The 21232-nt window shown below is 40.4% G+C and overlaps 1 protein-coding gene across 1 annotated transcript in view; it reads right to left on the bottom strand.

The window, feature by feature from the left end:
- Nucleotides 1-1446: 1446 nt before the first annotated feature.
- UBE2L3 (ubiquitin conjugating enzyme E2 L3) overlaps nt 1447-21232 on the bottom strand; it is a 37957-nt gene continuing 18171 nt past the window's right edge. Inside the window, exons 2-4 of the mRNA XM_073675059.1 lie at nt 14376-14471; nt 5114-5300; nt 1447-2408 (exon numbers count right to left, since the gene is read on the bottom strand). Of these exons, the coding sequence (XP_073531160.1) occupies nt 2254-2408; nt 5114-5300; nt 14376-14471 (438 nt within the window). The 3' untranslated portion in view covers nt 1447-2253. The remainder of the gene's footprint in view (nt 2409-5113; nt 5301-14375; nt 14472-21232) is intronic.

Genomic DNA, 21232 nt, shown 5'->3' with positions numbered 1-21232 from the left:
CAATGGGGGCATAGTGTCCGACTACATAGGTCATCAAATACCCATGCCCAGACAACCCCTTAAAGTTAATTTTTTTTATACATATATACATATTTTAACTAAAGAATGTTGTAAATTGTTGTTAAACAGTTCAGGCATAGCTTGGCATGCAGATCATCACTTGTTGACTTTTGTGGGCAACAAATAAATATTTTAACAAAGTTCATCTGCAACATCAGAAAATCTGAAATACACACATTTCGATAGTCGTATGTATGGTGTACTTAAAGGTTTGAAAAGGTGGGAAAATAAAACCTAAATAAAATTCATTTCTACAACTTAAAGAAGCACTCCCAAAGTTGTAATCAATTATCATACTATACAGCACTGTGTACTTACAATTTCTCATTTTGCCTTTCTACCCAGTTAAGTATTCTCTTTTTCATTAGGACTATGACATCACGTGATTAAAAATAGACTAGCTGAATCATACTAAGCGCTATGCAGAAACAGGAGGTCAATTTTCCCTGCAGGAGTCATAACTGCAGTCCATGGTAGGAGGAGCAGACAGCAGGGTGAGAAGTTGAAGAGGGGGGGGGGGGGGGGGGGGGGAGGGGGTGACGCGTGCTGCAAAAAAGAGACTTCCTGTTCCTACATAGATCTTAGAAGGATTCAGCTAGTTTTAATCACGTCATGCCATATTCATAATGGACAAGAGAAGAATTAACTGGGTAGAAAGGCAAAATGAGCAATTGTAAGTACACAGTGCTATATAATATGATGACTGCAATATATTAAGAGGATAAAAACGTTGATGCGAGTGCTTCTTTAAAATTAAAGTAGCATTATTAAATCAATCATAATAAATAAGAAAAAGCCCAAAATTTGGTAATCATACTCAGATTTTTTGTTCGTTATGGCAGACATTAAAGTGATGCAGCCATAATGGTTGTCACTTTTGACTAAGCTGACAGAATGAGTTTGTTATAAGTTATTCAAAAGACAATCCAAAGCTAATGAACACTAAAACCAGAAAAGGTGTCGATAGCTCTATAAGCCAAACAAACTGGAATAATTGCTTTCATTTCCTCAGATTTGCTACCACCTGCTTCATTCTTTCATTCTCCAGCCAATGACTACCCATGGAGCCAGCACACGCAGGTAGAGCACATAACTGAATGAAAAATAGAAGAAAATAAAACCCCTTTCTTCTAGAGTGCATAACTAGCAGCCATAAACAACCATCAGCAGAAGATCACTGAAGCTTCTGCCCTGGATTGGGGGGAGGGTCAACAAAAGAAGTAAGAACTGGTTGATTGTTTTGCTATTTTAGTACCTTTGCTGCTTTTTTTCCAATCTCTCAGACAACCTGTTTAGTTACCACTAAATATAAACCTGTATGAAGCAAGCTTTGAGAAACTTTGCAATGCAATTCATGTCTTAAAAACTGAGTCACAACAGGGCAGCTTGGTTTACCCCTTTAATATACATAATCTCAACATCCGGCAGAATTACATAAGAACGGGCTCATTTCCAACAGTTTAAAGTTTTTTTTCCTTTTTTTGTTTAATATTCTTTATGTTACAAACTGAAGGAGAACTTACCAAGTCCCACAAAGCACAGTGCAACACTGAAAGGAAAACTAAGAGCCGAATGTTCGACAATCCCCCTCCCTTTGGTGGGTTTGCATGGGCCATGATTGTGTAATCCCTCCAATGTCAGACATACAGAAGACAGATCTGACATCGAGAAGATTGCTAATGGGAGAGGAAGTGACAACAGACTAAAACCTAACAGATAAAGGACCTTCGCCTGGGAGTGTTCAAAATTAGATGACATGAATATTACCAAAGGTAAAAAAAAACAAAACAAAAAAAACAAAACCCTAAGCAATGCTACAGTTTAACCCCATGGGAAAAAAATACATTGAGATGTGTGTGTAATTTATTTCTTAATACAATAAATGGAAAGAAAAAACATTTTCTGCGATTAAGAATGAAAAAAGTGATTATTTTTTACACAGAGAGCAGAACTGCACTCCCAATTTCACACATTTTTAATCCTCCTCTAACAGTTTTAAGTAGAGTTTAGCGAAAGCCGCGGGTTGACGCTGCGCCTCTTTCCGTGTTCCCGCGGAGTCCTGCCTCGTGTGTATTTTCAGGGTAAAGGTGAAGGAGGGGATTCTGAACTCACTGACTCCAATTCTTCAGTTGCGCTTTTTGAATTTGTGTTTGTATTTTGTGTGTGTTTTCCTCTGACGCAAGGCCGCAATATCTAGTCCACAGGTCGCTTCTCTCCGTATTTCTTTGTAAACTCTTCAGCATTCTTACAGAATTTTTTACGGTCCTTTGAGTATTCTTCTGCTAGATCTGCACGCAGTGGGTGCTCTGGTTGGGGATCGTTGACCAGGGCAATGAGAGACTGGATGACTGGAAAGAAAAAGTCTGAATTTACTACAGCAGAACTAATTTCTACAAATACCAATCATTATCAGTGGAGACAAAAAAAATAAATAAATACTCTTAGAAATTGGTTATATCAATTCTCATTCCCTTACTACCAAAAAAAGGATTTTGTCCCTCCTTTATAAGAGGATAGATGCACTCTGTAAAACTACAAACCTAAGAGGTTGCATTTCAGCACACACATCTAAACAAATCATTTCACCTTTAGTCATAAGATGTTATAGACAGAAAAAACAAACATTCCTTTAATTCTTTAAAGGGAATGTCACCACATTTGAGCTATGTAAACGATTAATATGGACATACAGGTTATAGACTACGGAGGGGAGTGATCCCTGTATGTCTCATATCAGATGTCTTGTTGTTAAATCATCTTTTATCACTTTATGTAAATGACCTCTTCTAGGCAATGGGAAGGATACTGCCTGGAAGATAACTCTGCCGCCAATGCAGGACCTTAGGTATCCATGGTTACATCCACTGATATAGTGACAGTTATCCAGTTGTCGTAACCATGGATACCCAAGGTCCTGCAATGCCTGCACATGAGAAAAGAGACAGATAATCCGAAAAACTATACTACATTTCTAAATAGAGGTATTTGCTAATATTATTATTATTACACCTACTACATATTGGGATAGGATCTTGGAGATGGCAATATCCCTTTAAGGATGTGGGTAATATTAGCCTTAAGGATGCAGTATAGTTTTTAAAAGCCATAAAACTTATCTCCTGCTAAAGCAGTTTTTAGTATTTAATATATATAGCATTTATTTCAGGCACTACTTTATGCTAATTGATCACAAAGCTTGATTTCCCCATAGTTTTCTGAACACCTTAAAGTAAGTTTAACACAGTTCGGTCCAGAAATATTTGGACAGCAACCAAATCTTCATGATTTGGGCTCTGGAGGCCACTATTCATTTAAAATTAAACAACTAAGATGCAATTGAAGGTTTCAGGTTTAATTAAAGGGGTTGAACATCCTGTGAAACATTTAGGAATTGCAACCATTTTTCTATAAAGCCTCCTCACTTCAGGGGCTCAAAAGTAATTGGACAAATTTACTTTACAAAGTATTAAATGAGAATTTTATTTCTGGTAGAGAATCCTTTGCAGACGACTGCCTGAAGTCTGTAAATCATGGACGTCACTAAACACCAGGTTTCTTCCTCTTTCCTGCTTTGCCAGGCCTTTACTTCAGCTGACTTCAGTTGTTACTTGTTTGTGGGTCTTTCTACCTTAAAGTTGTGTCTTAAGCATGTGAAATGCTGCTTGATGGGGTTGAGATCTGGTGACTGTCATTGCAAAATACTTCACTTCTTTGCATTAAAAACCTCCTGGGTCATTTACGCAGTATGTTTTGGGTCATTGTCCATCTGTACTGTGAAGCGCCGTCCAATCAATCTTGCTGCATTTGGTTGAATCTGAGCAGAAAGTGTCGCTCTGTACACATCACAATTCATCCTGCTGCTTCTGTCTTCAGTCACATCATCAATAAACACTAGTGACCCAGTGCCATTGGAAGCCATGCCTGTCCATGCCATCACATTTCCTCCATCATGTGTTACAGAGGATGTGGTGTACTTTGGATCATGAGCCGTTCCAAGCCTTCTCCATACTTTCTTCCCATCATTCGGGTACAGGTTGATCTTGGTTCTATCTGTACTTTTCCACAGAACTGGGCTGGTTTTCTTAGATGTTTTTGACACTCTAATCAGCCTTAAAAATAGGCCAGATTAATGGTTTGCAACTAGTAGTGAACCCTCTGTATTTGCTCTGATGAATTCTTTGCTTTATGATAGACATAGATACTGAAACACCCATTTCCTGGAAAGTACTCTTCACTAGGGCAGATGTTGTGAAGCGGTATTTCTTCAACACAGAAAGGATTCTGGGATCATACACCCCTGTTTTCTGTGGAAGCCCAGGCCTTTTTGAGTTCCCAAGCTCACCAGTGCCCTTTTTTTTTTTTGCAGAATGTACCAAAGTGTTCATTTGGCTACTCACATTTCTGCTATAGCTCTGATGGATTTCTTCTTCTTTTTTTTCAGTCTAATGGTCTGTTTCTCTTTCATTAAGAGCGCCTTTTAGCCACATGTGGGTTCACAGCAACAGCTGCCAAATGCAAATGCCACACCTAGAATAAGCTCCAGACCTTTTACCTGCTTAAATGATCATTGTATACGAGGGTATAGCCCATTAAAGAGCTTTTGAGATAATGGTTCCTTTAAAAAGAGACAGCCACATATTAAAAAAAGATGTAATTCCTAAACCCTTATTCCAATTAGGATGTGAATACCCTCAAATTAAAGCTGAGAGTCTGCTCTTTAAGCCCATACTGATTATATAACTGTATCTTGAATATGTTTTGGTAAACTGCTAAAATGCCAAAACTTGCGTCACAGTCCAAATATTTCTGCACCCAGCTGTATATAGCTAAAGTTGTAACAGCCCAAGGCTGATTTTAATTACTGTTGGATCTTTCTTGCCCTTTAAAATTTATAGGTTTTTAGCCAGCTAAATGGCAATAAAGAACTTCTAGCAGTTTACTGTGGCAGTGAAGATCATCCCCCTAAAGCAACACAAAACACCCGTAAATCGAGGAAATTATATAATCATTGCTGCAGACATATACAAGAAAACAAGAACAGTTCAAGCAATACCTTGGTCAGTTTTAGTTGCTGGTTTCCAGTTTTCAGCACTGATCACCGGCAGGCATACCTGGCCTTTCTCATCAATGTTCGGGTGGTAGATTTTGGTTTTGAAGGTTATCTTGGGTGGCTTGAATGGATACTCTGCAGGAAAGTTGATTTCAATTCGAAATGCTCCTTTGTCATATGGAGGATTGTCCTAATACAATAAAAAAAGAATAAATAATCTTGGGAATATTGTTAGAGAAGAAACATTAATCAGTTCAGACTTTAAAAGTCCTGGTGTTCTGCACTGATATTGTAAAATGTCAATGTAGTGTAAGCTGGTTGCACAAGATTGTGCATTTGCAAGAGTGGAGAATAGGCTGTAGGACACAGCTGGACTCAACATAGAGAAGGCAGACATGGTTAATCACCATATCTGCCTTCCTGATTACTGTGCATAAAATATAGGAAGCACTAACAGCTCTGCCTCCTCCAGACCTAGTGATTATGTGATCACTGGATGTAAGGAGAGAGCAGGAGCTGCAGGGTCCTAGGAAATCCAGTTCAGCTCTGCTATGCAGTCAGGAGGCAGAATTTGCCCTGTAACTGGGGCTAATATACCATCCCTAGCTACAGGGGATATCAGAAATAAAAATCATGCATTAGTATGTGAAGAAAAGTCAGCACGTCCACTGGTAAAATGCTAAATCTTTATTTTGGGTACATTAAAAAAGGTATTCTCATATGGCACATAGCTGGTGCTAAGTATTTTCCCCTTTGTCATAGTTACTCTTTAGAATCATGGAAAAGACTTATAAAAGCCGTAAGACCAATCACACAAATATCTGATCATTATCACAAAATATATTATATACAGTACAGACCAAAAGTTTGGACACACCTTCTCTTTTAAAGATTTTTCTCTATTTTCATGACTATGAAAATTGTACATTCACACTGAAGGCATCAAAACTATGAATTAACACATGTGGAATTATATACTTAGCAAAAAAGTGTGAAACAGCTGAAAATATGTCTTATATTCTCGGTTCTTCAAAGTAGCCACCTTTTGCTTTGATGACTGCTTTGCACACTCTTAGCATTCTCTTGATGAGCTTCAAGAGGTAGTCACCGGAAATGGTCTTCCAACAATCTTGAAGGAGTTCCCAGAGATGCTTAGCACTTGTTGGCCCTTTTGCCTTCACTCTGCGGTCCAGCTCACCCCAAACCATCTCGATTGGGTTCAGGTCTGGTGACTGTGGAGGCCAGGTCATCTGGCGTAGCACCCCATCACTCTCTTTCTTGGTCAAATAGCCCTTACACGGCCTGGAGGTGTGTTTGGGGTCATTGTCCTGTTGAAAAATAAATGATGGTCCAACTAAACGCAAACCAGATGGAATAGCATGCTGCTGCAAGATGCTGTGGTAGCCATGCTGGCTTAGTATGCCTTCAATTTTAAATAAATCCCCAAAAGTGTCACCAGCAAAGCACCCCCACACCATCACACCTCCTCCTCCATGCTTCACGGTGGGAACCAGGCATGTAGAGTCCATCCGTTCACCTTTTCTGCGTCGCACAAAGACACGGTGGTTGGAACCAAAAATCTCAAATTTGGACCAAAGCACAGATTTCCACTGGTCTAATGTCCATTCCTTGTGTTCTTTAGCCCAAACAAGTCTCTTCTGCTTGTTGCCTGTCCTTAGCAGTGGTTTCCTAGCAGCTATTTTACCATGAAGGCCTGCTGCACAAAGTCTCCTCTTAACAGTTGTTGAAGAGATGTGTCTGCTGCTAGAACTCTGTGTGGCATTGACCTGGTCTCTAATCTGAGCTGCTGTTAACCTGCGATTTCTGAGGCTGGTGACTCGGATAAACTTATCCTCAGAAGCAGAGGTGACTCTTGGTCTTCCTTTACTGGGGCGGCCAGTTTCTTTTTAGCGCTTGATGGTTTTTGCAACTGCACTTGGGGACACTTTCAAAGTTTTCCCAATTTTTCGGACTGACTGACCTTCATTTCTTAAAGTAATGATGGCCACTCGTTTTTCTTTACTTAGCTGCTTTTTTCTTGCCATAATACAAATTCTAACAGTCTATTCAGTAGGACTATCAGCTGTGTATCCACCAGACTTCTGCACAACACAACTGATGGTCCCAACCCCACCTGTGAAGTGAAAACCATTTCCAGTGACTACCTCTTGAAGCTCATCAAGAGAATGCCAAGAGTGTGAAAAGCCGTCATCAAAGCAAAAGGTGGCTACTTTGAAAAACCTAGAATATAAGACATATTTTCAGTTGTTTCACACTTTTTTGTTAAGTATATAATTCCACATGTGTTAATTCATAGTTTTGAAGCCTTCAGTGTGAATGTACAATTTTAAAAGTCATGAAAATACAGAAAAATCTTTAAATGAAAAGGTGTGTCCAAACTTTTGGTCTGTACTGTATATATATATATATATACACACACACACACACATATATACACACACACTGCTCAAAAAAATAAAGGGAACACTCAAATAACACCTCCTGAATGAATGAATGAATGAAATATTCTCATTGAATACTTTGTTCTCTACAAAGTTGAATGTGCTGACAACAAAATCACACAAAAATCATCAATGGAAATCAAATTTATTAACCAATGGAGGCCTGGATTTGGAGTCACCCCCAAAATTAAAGTGGAAAAACACACTACAGGCTGATCCAACTTTGATTTAATGTCCTTAAAACAAGTCAAAATGAGGCTCAGTATAGTGTGTGGCCTCCACGTGCCTGTATGACCTCCCTACAACGCATGGGCATGCTCCTGATGAGGTTGCGGATGGTCTCCTGTGGGATCTCCTCCCAGACCTGGACTAAAGCATCCGCCAACTCCTGGACAGTCTGTGGTGCAACGTGACGTTGGTGGATGGAGCGAGACATGATGTTCCAGATGTGATCAATCGGATTCAGGTCTGGGGAACGGGCGGGCAAGTCCATAGCTTCAATGCCTTCATCTTGCAGGAACTGCTGACACACTCCAGCCACATGAGGTCTGGCATTGTCCTGCATTAGGAGGAACCCAGGGCCAACCACACCAGCATATGGTCTCACAAGGGGTCTGAGGATCTCATCTCAGTACCTAATGGCAGTCAGGCTACCTCTGGCGAGCACAAGGAGGGCTGTGCGGCCCTCCAAAGAAATGCCACCCCACACCATTACTGACCCACTGCCAAACCAGTCATGCTGAAGGATGTTGCAGGCAGCAGATCGCTCTCCACGACGTCTCCAGACTATGTCACGTCTGTCACATGTGCTCAGTGTGTCTTGATAATTGGCAATAATTTCCATCTATTGTCTATTCCATTTGCACAAGAGCATGTGAAATTGATTGTCAATCAGTGTTGCTTCCTAAGTGGACAGTTTGATTTCACAGAAGTTTGATTTACTTGGAGTTATATTATGGTGTTTAAGTGTTCCCTTTATTTTTTTGAGCAGCGTGTGTATGTATGTAGATATAGATATATAGATAGATATAGATATATAGATAGATAGATATATAGATAGATAGATATAGATATATATAGATAAATAGATAGATAGATATAGATATATATAGATAAATAGATAGATAGATATAGATATATATAGATATAGATAGATAGATATAGATAGATAGATAGATATAGATAGATAGATATAGATAGATAGATAGAGATAGATAGATAGATATATAGATATATATTTATATAGATATAGATAGATAGATATATAGATATATATTTATATAGTAGATATATATATATAGATATATATATATATATATATATATATAGAGATATATATATCTATATATATCTAGATATATATCTATATATCTAGATAGATAGATATGATATAGATATGCATAATAAGGCAAAACAGAAAAAGGCCAAAATACATCGAACAGAATCATACATTAATTACAAAATTTTATTTTAAATAGTTAATTCAATATATGAAAGATCATTTTTAAATTCATGCCATAAGGATATTTGCTATTCAGATTTGAAATCCAAAATGCTTCTCTCAGATGAAGGAGTTTCTACCAGTTACCTCCAGTGGGTGGATTTTTAACATTTTCTATCTCTATACCATGAAGCTTAAAAAAAACAAAACAGTGTTGCCATTATATTCTGATACAAAGTGTTCAACATCAGAATATGATTTATTCCCACTATAAATATTAGGCAAATATATTGCAATGTGTATTTTGCACTTGATACAATAATATAAATAGTGGGAATAGCAATTGATTAAAGTATCTATGGTGTGATCTCCACCATGCAGTTGATGGAACAGATTTTTTTCTTCACAAAAAGGACAAACATTGCAACGATTTCCTCCACATCTAAAAAAGCTCTTATTGGCTAGCCATGTGATCCCTGCAGTTTTATTGGTTTATAATCTGGGAAATACCATATTGCCTATAGAGCGGCCTCATCTTACTGCACATTTACACCCATTAAGTATTATTTGCCTGAGAGTGGGATCCTAAATAGTGTTGAGCGAGTATGTTGTTAACCCTTTCGCCGAGTATGCTCGGGCCGAGCTCCGAGTATTTATAGCTGCTCGGTGATATGGTTGAATCGCTCCCGTGTGCATGATTTGCGACTGTTTGACAGCTTTATTACATGTGAGGAAAGTTTAAGAAATAGACATTCCTTACATGTAATAAAGCTGTTAAACAGTCGCAAATCATGCACACGGGAGTGATTCAACCATATCACCGAGCAGCTGTAAATACTCGGCCCGAGCATACTCGGCGAAAGGGTTAACAGAACATACTCGAACATCACTAATCCTAAATTAAAAACAGGCAGGTATTTGTGGATAATGTGTCAGATTTCACCAAATTGCAAGCTATACACCCGTGTTAGTCCCATATTTTTGTTTTTTTATTAATGTTTTTTTTGGAAACAATTGTCTGGATCAAAAGTATGATCTACTGTTTGTTTTATTAAATTATTTACTCAATTAATAGGTCTCTCTCTGATAACCATGTAAAAATTCGCTGTACAGATAGCTTGAATAGTGCAAACGGAGTAACAGCTTGACGCTTGCAGTATACTATTACCAGCAGCGCTTTTCCTATTTATTGCTGTATGAACAGTCCCCAAAAGAGCATCAACGCATAATTCAATGTCCAAAAATTGGACTAAAGTGCTGAGTTTGGTGGAAGTGAACTGCAAATTAAATGCATTCTTGTTCAAAAACTAAGTTAGGTCTGGTATGGGTGCCACATCGCCTCACCAGACAAAAATAAGGTCGTCCACGTAGCGACCATACCAGACTATGCTGGTAGCAAATTCGTTCCGAATGTTAAACTTTGTTCCCCCCACCATATAACAAAAAAGATGGCTAAAGGAGGGGAGAATTTCAACCCCACAGGGGCACCTTTGATCTGCAAGAAAAACCCACCATTGAACATAAAAAACTGATGTAATAAATATTCAATGGCAATGTGCAATTATTCAACTAATATTGGCTTGCAATAGTGGCCATATCGTGGGGAGATGCATGAACATAAGTTAATGATATCACGTTAGAAAATAATATCCCTCCAAACAAACAAAATTGTCAAAGTCTATTAGGACTGTGGAGCGGTCTGTCGAAAACCTGGTAACAAGGGGTTGGAGATGATCATCAACCCATGCACTTAGAACACTCGTTTAAAGAATCAATAGCTGAAATTATGGGGAGCAGGGGTGGGGGAAATTCATTTTAATGAGTTTTAGGTAACCAGTGAAAGACAGAAATGACGGGTTGAGCATTAATCCCTTACCGACATATGAAGTACTGATACGTCATATGTCGGCTCTCTGACTTTGATGCAGGCTCACATATCATGCTCATGTCTTTCCCAGCAGATTTAATCAGCCACCATGTGCCTTTAACAGCCGCAGGGGAGTGGAGCTGTGCCCGAGGCTGTTAACCTGTCAAATCCCGATCTCAATCTCGGACAGCAGCATTTAACGCTCATCAGCAGGGGGGCATGTCATTCCACCCGCCTGTGATGTGCTTGCGGGGCGCCAACAGGTTGTCAAAAGTACAAGTAGTCTTGCAAAAACCACCCTTTAAACGACTATTGATGGAAAAACAAAAAAAGTTATGGCTTTTGGAAGAAGAGGAGTAAAAAACAAATGACAAAAATGGAAAATGGCCAGAGTGAAGGGGTTAAAGACATTTTTGGATTTTATTGTCCAAAACCACCAAGGCAGCCCCCTCCTGCAAAAAACGTTTTAAAGCTTCTTAAAAGATATCAGATCTAATTTCGCAAGCTCTCACTACTTTGTGAGGAGAGGGACCAAGAAGAGGTCTCATACGCACATCCCCAGGAGAAAACCGAACACTGCAGCTCCACCGGCAATGAGCATATTTCACACTTGTCCCTGCCTGTCAGCAGCTTCTGTGTCTATCACTATCACACTGGTCTTTGCTCTAAGCAGAGTTTTTCTACAGAGAGCAGAGACCAATGTAACAGTCTTCCTTCAACCTTAAAAACTAAGTCCATCTAGCTCAACCCATAGCTTAACATGTTGATCCAGAGGAAGGCAAAAAAAAACCATGTGGCAAACACTAAGCTTCACATTGGGGAAAAAAAAATTCCTTCCCGACTCCATACGGCAATCAGACTAGTTCCCTGGATCAATGCCCTATCAAGGAATCTAGTATATATAACCTGTAATATTATACTTTTCAAGAAAGGCATCCATGCCCTTCTTAAGTTTTATTAGTGAATCACTCATTACAACATCATGCGGCAGAGAGCACCATAGTCTCACTGCTCTTACAGTAAAGAATCCGCGTCTTTGATTATGATTAAACCTTCTTTCCTCCAGACGTAGAAGATGCCCCCTTGTCCCCGTCTCAGGCCTCAGAGTAAAAAGATCAGTAGACAGGTCTTTGTACTGTCCCCTCATATACTTGCACATAGTAATAAGATCACCCCTAAGCCTTCGTTTTTCCACAGCAAATAACCCCTAGTGTAATAACCTGTCTTGGTATTGCAGACCCCACAGTCCTCTAATAACCTTGGTCGCTCTTCTCTGCACCCGCTCTAGTTCAGCTATGTCTTTCTTATACACCGGAGACCAGAACTGTACACAGTATTCTAAGTGTGGTCGCACTAATGACTTGTATAGAGGTAAAATTATGTTCTCCTCATGAGCATCTATGCCTCTTTTAATGCATCCCATTATTTTATGTGCCTTTGCAGCAGCTGCCTGACACTGACCACCAAACGTGAGCTTGTCGTCCACCAATACACCCAGGTCTTTTTCAGTTACTGTTTTGCCCAGTGTTTTACAATTAAGCATATGATTATACATTTTATTTCCTCTGCCCAAGTGCATTACCTTACATTTATCCCCATTAAAGCTTATTTGCCATTTATCAGCCCAAGCTTCTAGTTTACATAGATCCTCCTGTAAAATAAAATTGTCCTCCTCTGTATTGATTACCCTGCAGAGTTTAGTGTCATCTGCAAATATTGAAATATCACTCTGTATGCCCCTACAAAGTCATTAATATGTTAAAAAGAAGGGGGCCCAATACTGACCCCTGTGGTACCCCACTGTTAACTGAGACCCAGTCTGAGTGTTTTCCATTAATAACCACCCTTTGTTTCCTATAACTGAGCCAATTCTTAACCCACATACATATATTTTCCCCTATCCCCATTGTTCTCATTTTATGTATCAACCTTTTGTGTGGAACCGTATCAAAAGCTTTTGAAAAGTCCATATACACAACATCCACTGCATTTCCTTGGTCCAGTCCAGAACTTGCCTCCTCATAAAAACTGATCAGATTAGTTTGACAGAATGGTCCCTCGTAAACCCATGTTGATATTGGGTCATGAGGTTATTCCTCTTCAGATACTCTAGTATAGCATCTCTTAGGAAACCCTCCAGGATTTTACCCACAGTAGAGGTTAAGCTTACTGGCCTATAATTTCCAAGTTCAGTTTTTGTCCCCTTTTTGAATATTGGCACCACATTTGCTATACGCCAGTCCTGTGGTACAGACCCTGTTATTATGGAATCTTTAAAGATTAAAAATAATGGTCTATCTAGGACGTTACTTAATTCCTGCAGTACTCGCGGGTGTATCCCATCCGGGCCCGGGGATTTAATGGGATGTGACAATGGGAGATAGTGCAGCTGCAGACAGGCAGGGAAAAGTCTTCTAATAAAGCAGCAGTATGTCCCCGGGTGCAGGACTCACTCCGTAACATTAAAGATGGTATCTACTCTGAACTGCGAGACCAAGCTGCTCAGAGCAGACACGTCACATCTGTGACATAGCACCGCTAGGTATGTCGGAAAATGTCAGCAACATTTAACTGGTACTCGGATTCACATAAAATTTGCATATTATTCCCATATTATTAAAAGCCCTTTCCTCACTGATTTTTTTTAGTATCATATATTTTGAATTGTTTTTTTTTACCAGTAACCGCTCAAAATAAAAAAGGCAGTGGTAATTTTTGATGATCGGTCCTCTTTAAGGTGGTTCTTAGATTTTTGACCTCTATTGGTCAGCACCACAGCTGGAACCTACAGCGCTCATCAACCGAGGCCAAAAAATCAGTAGAGAACCCTTTTGAAGGGGTCGTGAAAACTCAGTAATCACCAATTGACTGTAGAATCATGATTCCTGGGTATGAGTGGGCGGTTACATGTCCACATGCATGAGATTTAATTACTTGTGGTCATGTGCAGTCTAGACATGTTAACTTTTCTCAATAGAAGTGTATTGAGAGAAGCCAGCACAGTCTAGTCGGTACTTGACAGCAAGTATGCCAATCGCATGTATTCGGTCAATTGCCCGCCCACACTGGGAATAACAGATAACAGGAAATAGTGGCAGTGTATGCACCACATGCTGTCACAACTTGGTAGCTTGCAGTTATGCAACTGCAGACTTTTGACCCAAGCCTGGACAACCCCTTTAAGATCTTTATACACAGCTGTAGTAAAGGACTACTGACAATGAATATCATCTCTCTATTTAAGAGCTGGAATTGCCTCACTTCCCTATATCAGCATCCTTGCCCATTTCAGATCAAATGCCTTCTCTATGTTTAAAATCCCATCTTGCTTTGCCTTTCTCAATCCTATGATACCACAGTACGGCTCTACCTGCTCATGCTGGCAGTCTGCTGGCTCAGCAGTGGGAGGATAGTGTGAATATCTCCTATATGTGCTGAGAAATTACAACCATGGGGCCAGGAAGAGTGAACAGTGTGTGACATCGGTATACTTACTGGAACTATGAGCCCCTGCCAGGTCAGTAGATTGGCTTCATCAACCTGTATATTACGGAAATTTTTCATCCCAGATTTGCGGATCTCTTCAAGCTCCTAAAGAAAATAATATACACAAATGAAAAAAAGAGGCAAAGTTGGGTTTACCCTAGAGAACAGATCTAAACTCCATGGCTCTTCTGAGGCTCATTATGTGATATTACCTGAAAGGAAAATCATCTCAACATACACTGGCTCCTAAGTAGAAGTCATGTGTATGCATTTTCCATTCGGGAGACAGACCACTGTAGGACGGCTCTGGCAGTGGCTTATCTCCCACTGGAACAAAGGACTGGGCATGATGAAATGGATCATAGCGGATTCTTCTTTACCACATCTGCCATTAGGGAAGATTTGGGATACCTCCATACACATTACATAGTCAGCTGACATGTATCTAATGTGCACGATCTTCTTTGAGCTGCTGCTCGATTCCACCATGTGGTTTACACTGCTGCTTTGCCTGCCAGCAATTAAGGGGCTTATCTAGGCCTTTTTTTCGTTCTTTGCTGATAAGCAGTTATCAGTACCTAGCTACTTACCTCTTCTACCCTACAGCAATCTTTCCCGGATCAGAGCGATCACAGTGGTCATGTGAGTGTTCTCAATGGCAATTTTCCCCATTTCCTGTAACCTTCCGTCAACAGAGCAGTTTCTTCATTTCTACTCTGCTGATGGGGTGTCACTGCTGACGTTATCGTGATTGGCAGCTGGGGATCAATGAGAACTACATTTTTACAAGCATCTGGATAGCTGCCGACTCATCTGCAAACCTTGCTGCTATATACGAGCAGAATACATCCCTCTCTACACACCTCTCTCTATACATGCTCTCTCTCCGCAGCCGATTTTAATGTGTCGTTAAATAAAGACTCTGGATTTTAAAAAGTCCGGTGAGTGCTACTATTTTCTCTATTTCATTCAATGTATCTATTTTGGGGAGCACCGGTACCACCAGGTTGAATTGCTCAAGTCCAGGATTGGAATGGTTCAATACACATTGGTATTTGGTGCCAGCTAGTTTCTCTATTCCAGAAACATCTAGACATATATATCTATACATATACAGTGACATGTAAGTTTGGGCACCCCTGGTCAAAATTACTGTTACTGTGAACAGTTAAGCAAGTTGAAGATGAAAAGATCTCTAAAAGGCCTAAAATTAAAGTTACTATGTATGTATATATGTCTATTTCTTACACATTCCTCACATGTAATAAAGCTGTCAAACAGTTGCAAATCATGCACACGGGAGTGATTCAAACAGAACACCGAGCACGCTGTAAATACTCGGTGCTCGCCTGAGCATACTCAGCGAAAGGGTTAATAAAACATACTTGCTCATCACTACAAATTATATATATATTTTCATCTTTTACATTTTAAAAATTACAAAAGGGAAAATGGACCGATGCAAAAGTTTGGGCACCCTGCATGGTTAGTACATAGAAGCGCCACCTTTTGAAAGAGTCACAGCTTGTAAACACTTTGTAGCCAGACAACAGTGTTTCAATTCTTATTTGAGGGATTTTCATCCATTCTTTCTAGGAAAATTCTTCCAGTTCTGTGAGATTCCTGGATCGTCTTGCATACACTGCTATTTTGAGGTCTAGCCACATATTTTCAATGATGTTCAGATCAGGGGACTGTGAGGGCCATTGTAAAACCTTCAGCTTGTGTCTTTAGAGGTAGTCTATTGTGGATTTTGGCATGTGTTTAGGATCATTATCCATTTGTAGAAGCCATCCTCTTTTCAACTTCAGCTTTTTTACAGATGGTGTTATGTTTGCATCAAGAATTTGTTGAAATTTCATTGAATCCATTCTTCTCTCTATGCCATTGGCTGCAACACAACCCCAAAGCATGATTGATCCACCCCCATGCTTACTGGTTGGCGAGATGTTCTTTTCCTGAAATTCTGCACCCTTTATCTCCACATATACCTTTGATCATTGTAGCCAAAGAGTTCTATTTTAACCTCATCGGTCCACAGGACTTGTTACCAAAATACATCAGGCTTGTTTAGATGTTCTTTTGCATACTTCTGACTCTGAATTTTATGGTGAGGATGCAGGAGAGGTTTTCTTCTGATGACTCTTCCATGAAAGCAATATTTGTGTAGGTGTCTCTGAACACTAGAACAATGTACCACAACTCCAGAGTCTGCTAAATCTTTCTGAAGGTCTTTTGTAGTCAAGCCGGGGTTCTGATTTGCCTCTCTAGCAATCCTACGAGCAGCTCCCAATGAAATTTTCCTTGGCCTTCCAGACCTTATCTTGACCTTCACTGTTCCTGTTAACAGCCATCTCTTAATTACATTTCGAACTAAAAAAAGGGCAACTTGAAAACGCTTTGCTATCTTCTTATAGCTTTTTCCCGCTTTGTGGCCTCCACCATTTTTATTTTCGCAATGCTAGGCAGCTGCTTAGAAGAACCCATGGCTGCTGTTTTTTGGCACAAGGGTAGAGGAGGCTGAGTTTTTATAAAGCTGGGAAATTTGCATCCCCTGGCCTTTCATAACAATGATAGGAAACAAGATATAACCCTAACAGTCCAATTAAGGTCTGAAACCTTGGTCAAAGTTATCTGATCACACAAAACTCCAGGGGAGCCCAAACTTTTGAATCGGCACATTTTTTTTTTTTTCCCCAAAATACAAAGGAAATGTGTCATCTTTAACTTTAGGAATTTTAGAGATCATTTCATCTTCAACTTGCTTAACCCTAGAACGCATGACCATAAAAATCTACACTTTCACATAACTGGGGCCTTTTAGGCCCGTGTGCAAATAATAAATAAATGACCAACTGGAAATGACAAACAACTATATACCTGAGGAATACCTAGAGTTTCAAAATTCTAACTAAAGAAATCTTGCAGAAAATAGAAAACAATTAACAGGGCGGGCCTGCGAGGCCCCAGGTATGCGTTCTAGGGTTAACTGCTCACAATAACAGTAATTTTGACCAGGAGTGCCTAATTTTTATATGCCACTGTATCTATAGAGATATATCTATTTTTATTTCACACACACAATCTAAATATTTGCACATCTGAACATGTTTTTAAAAAAATATCTGTGTGTGTGTCCACACACACACACAAAATTGCATTACAAACACAAATGTATACACAAACAGGTAACCACACGTGTATGTACATGTATCCTTTCCCCACCCCCTCTCTCACACAGATTTTTTTTCTAAATCCAAAGTTCGGGTCTCCATTGTCTTCATTAGGGTTCGGGTACAGTTCTGTGCATTACCATGGGAGGGGGGGTAGGAGCCATATTACCATAGAAGGGGGGGGGGGTAGGAGCCATATTACCATAGAGGGGGGGTAGGAGCCATATTACCATAGAGGGGGGGTAGGGGGGTAGGAGCCATATTACCATAGAGGAGGGGTAGGGGGGTAGGAGCCATATTACCATAGAGGAGGGGTAGGGGGGTAGGAGCCATATTACCATAGAGGAGGGGTGGGAGCCATATTACCATAGAGGGGGGATAGGAGCAATATTACAATAGAGGGGGGATAGGAGCAATATTACAATAGAGGGGGGATAGGAGCAATATTACAATAGAGGGGGGATAGGAGCAATATTACAATAGAGGGGGGATAGGAGCCGGCAGAAAGAAAAATATTGTGAAGGTAGGAAATAAGTTGTTGATGTGACAGACATACAGGGAATGGACAGGCAGAGAGGGAGCCGATCAGTTATTATAATTCAAGATACCATAGAGTAACTGGTAGCAGCTTTATTAGCATTGTGAATGCAGTGGGCACAGAAGGCGACTTGTGCTTTAATGCTAAGAAGGAAGAGGACAAGTCATCCTAGGGAGGTTCTCAGAACACTGGTCCAGGACCGACACACTGGCTACACAGAGCAGTACAGGAGCAGAGTCCTGGCCAATGAGAGTGGAGGGGGTGGGGCCAGCACTGGCTGTGAGGTTAGAAAACAAGCACCAGCAGCAGCCTAACCAGGTACAGCCGCCTGAAAACAGCCAACAGAGACACTGAACCAAGAGGAAGAGAAGGCAGAGCGAAGAAAAAAAAAAAAAAAAACATTGTGAGGGGCTTTTACATCACCACCCAGCACAGATTTCCTTATGGAAAAAAAATTGAGTTTGAGGGTCAGAAAACCCCGTGAAATCCGTAAACAATGAGTTGGCACAATTACATCAGTTTCCTGTTCAAAATGAGACACTGAAGATTTTGAAGTAGAACTAAACTACAAACCTGGAAGATTTTCTTTGGCATCTACTTTCAATGCAGGAAACCAGTGTAATAGCTTTCACTCTAAGGCTGTGTGCCCACGATGAGTTTTTTTAGCATTTCCGCAGCGGCAAAAACGCTGCAGAAACGCTTAAACGCTTGGTAGAAGGCCTGCCATGTTCCCCAATGATAATAAGCATGTGCTGTGCACATGCTGCAGAAATTTCCGCTGCGGATTATCATTGCGGAAAAAGAACGCAGCACTACCAATTATTTTGCGGAAGCGCTGCGTTTTTGCCGCCATTGACTTGCATTGGAACGCATGCATTCCGCTTCACTAAATAAGCACATGCGGAATACATGCGTTCAATGTGCAGATGGTACCCGGGTCTAGAGGACAGGAGGCTCTCCTCCAGACCCGGGTACCATAGAAAATTGTAAAAAAAAAAAGAATAAAATAAAAAATAAATGTTATATTTACCTGCTGATGGCCCCCGATGCGTTCGTCCTCCCATGCCGGCAGATCGCGGTGGACGGAAGGACCTGCGCTGACGTCATAGTCATGTGACGGCAGGTCCTTCAGTGCAGTGTACCGCGATCTGCCGGCAGCCAGGACGGAGCGAAGCAAGACTCCGGGGGCCATCGGAGGGTAAGTATAGATGTATTTTTTTTTTTTTTTTTAAACATTCGTACGGTCACACTATATAAATCCATGCTGGTTGCATGGATTTATATAGTGTGACCAAGTTGACAAGCACTTTCCAAGTGATGCTAAAATCGCTTGGAAAGCGCTTGACAACCCGCATGTGGAAATGCCAGTGAAGAACGCTTCACATCCGCTTGTCCCTGGCAGCAAAAACACATGTATAATCCGCATGTACAATCCGCATGCGTTTTTTTTTCTGCCAGGGAGATGCAGAAACGCTCAGGAAAAAATCCTGAGCATTTCTGCATCGTGGGCACATAGCCTAATGGTTGGAGAATTATGGAAGTATTTAGGAACCATGATATACTGTACACTAACATTTTTACTTCCCCTTACCATAAATTGTATTAAGATTCCTTATCTATCCAATCTAAATGGATTGGAGCCATGGTACTAATCTAAAGCCAAATTACATTGACTGAAAGATTATGGTGAAGGCATGTCCTAGGAACGCTCGATTCATGATAATCTTGCAGTATAAACAGGCTGCCGATCATCCGATGAACGAGAAACTGCTGCACAAAAGTTGATAGTTTTCAGCGGTGCATTGTCCTGTGCAAACACAACTAACACTCCGAGAACAATGGCAGCCTATGCGCGCTGAACAATATTACAGATCACTGAGTGTGCATCACTAAAACTGGTCAGCCTGGCTATCACACAGGCTCTTGGAAGGGTCAGTCTCCTATAGTCTACATTAATTTGTGTATCTCTGGTTCATGGGGTTAAAAATAAAAATGTACTATTCATCCATTAAAAAAAAAACAAAAAAAACCTGCAAACCGACATTGCCCATTACCCAAGATTGCAGCGTCATATGAGCACATTATGCCTCAGTCTACCTGAGACTAGAACATCACATTGGGGCAAATTAATACAGTCTCAAAAGGATTTTGACATGCAGGGGCGGGGGGGGGGGGGGGGGGGAGATATGATAATTAAGCAGATAGGCGGGGATTGCTTGGCGTCCCCCGGACGCCAAGCCTGTACATAATAGAATTGATTAAAGTGCTTCTCTCTGCAATCAAACCTCTACTATAGGCCATACAGGTATGTATAGATTTACTTTTCTATACCCTGTATGGCCATAGTAGAGGTCTGATAACTCCAAAGTGGTGACAGATTCCCTTTAATTTGTATTACAGCCATGCCTTGAAAAATTGCATCGACAAGTTCTCCAAAAGTTACTTTTTATCTGCATCATCTTCTGAGAGCCATGAGTTATATATACACACACACACACACACACATATACAGCACTAAGCAAAAGTTTGGACACACCTCATTTAAAGATTTTTCTTGACTATGGAAATTGTACATTCACACTGAAGGCATCAAAACTATGAATTAACACATGTGGAATTATATACTTAACAAAAAAGTGTGAAACAACTGAAAAGATCCTAGTTACTTACCGGTAACGGGATTTTACAGAGCCCATGACAGCACCACCTGAGAGAGGGTATCCGCCCACCAAGGACAGGAACCTACTGAATAAAAAGGCGGTACCTCTCCTCCGCATCAGTTTTTTGTTTCAGAGCATGAGAGGGCCTCCGAAGACAGGTTAATACATAACCACCACCTCAACATATGTACTAAACACCTTAAAAAAAGTGCACACCACAGTGATAAAGGGGAGGGAATTAATAGGGTGCTGTCATGGGCTCTGTAAAATCCCGTTACCGGTAAGTAACTAGGATCTTTTCCCCTTCTCCCATGACAGCACCACCTGAGAGATTTATAGAGATTAAATACCAGAGGGAGGGATCACCGCTTGCAACACCCTTCTACCAAAGGACAGATCAGTAGAAGAGGAAAGGTCAAGACGGTAATGTTTGTAAAATGTAGCAGGGGATGACCAAGTTGCCGCCTTACATATAATGTCGATGGGCACATCCGC

Source organism: Phyllobates terribilis, unplaced genomic scaffold, assembly GCF_046119375.1.
Source record: "Phyllobates terribilis strain yellow unplaced genomic scaffold, ASM4611937v1 Scaffold_1__5_contigs__length_1240528914, whole genome shotgun sequence".
NCBI classification, from domain to species: domain Eukaryota; kingdom Metazoa; phylum Chordata; class Amphibia; order Anura; family Dendrobatidae; genus Phyllobates; species Phyllobates terribilis.
This window is presented reverse-complemented; position numbering and strand designations above follow the sequence as displayed.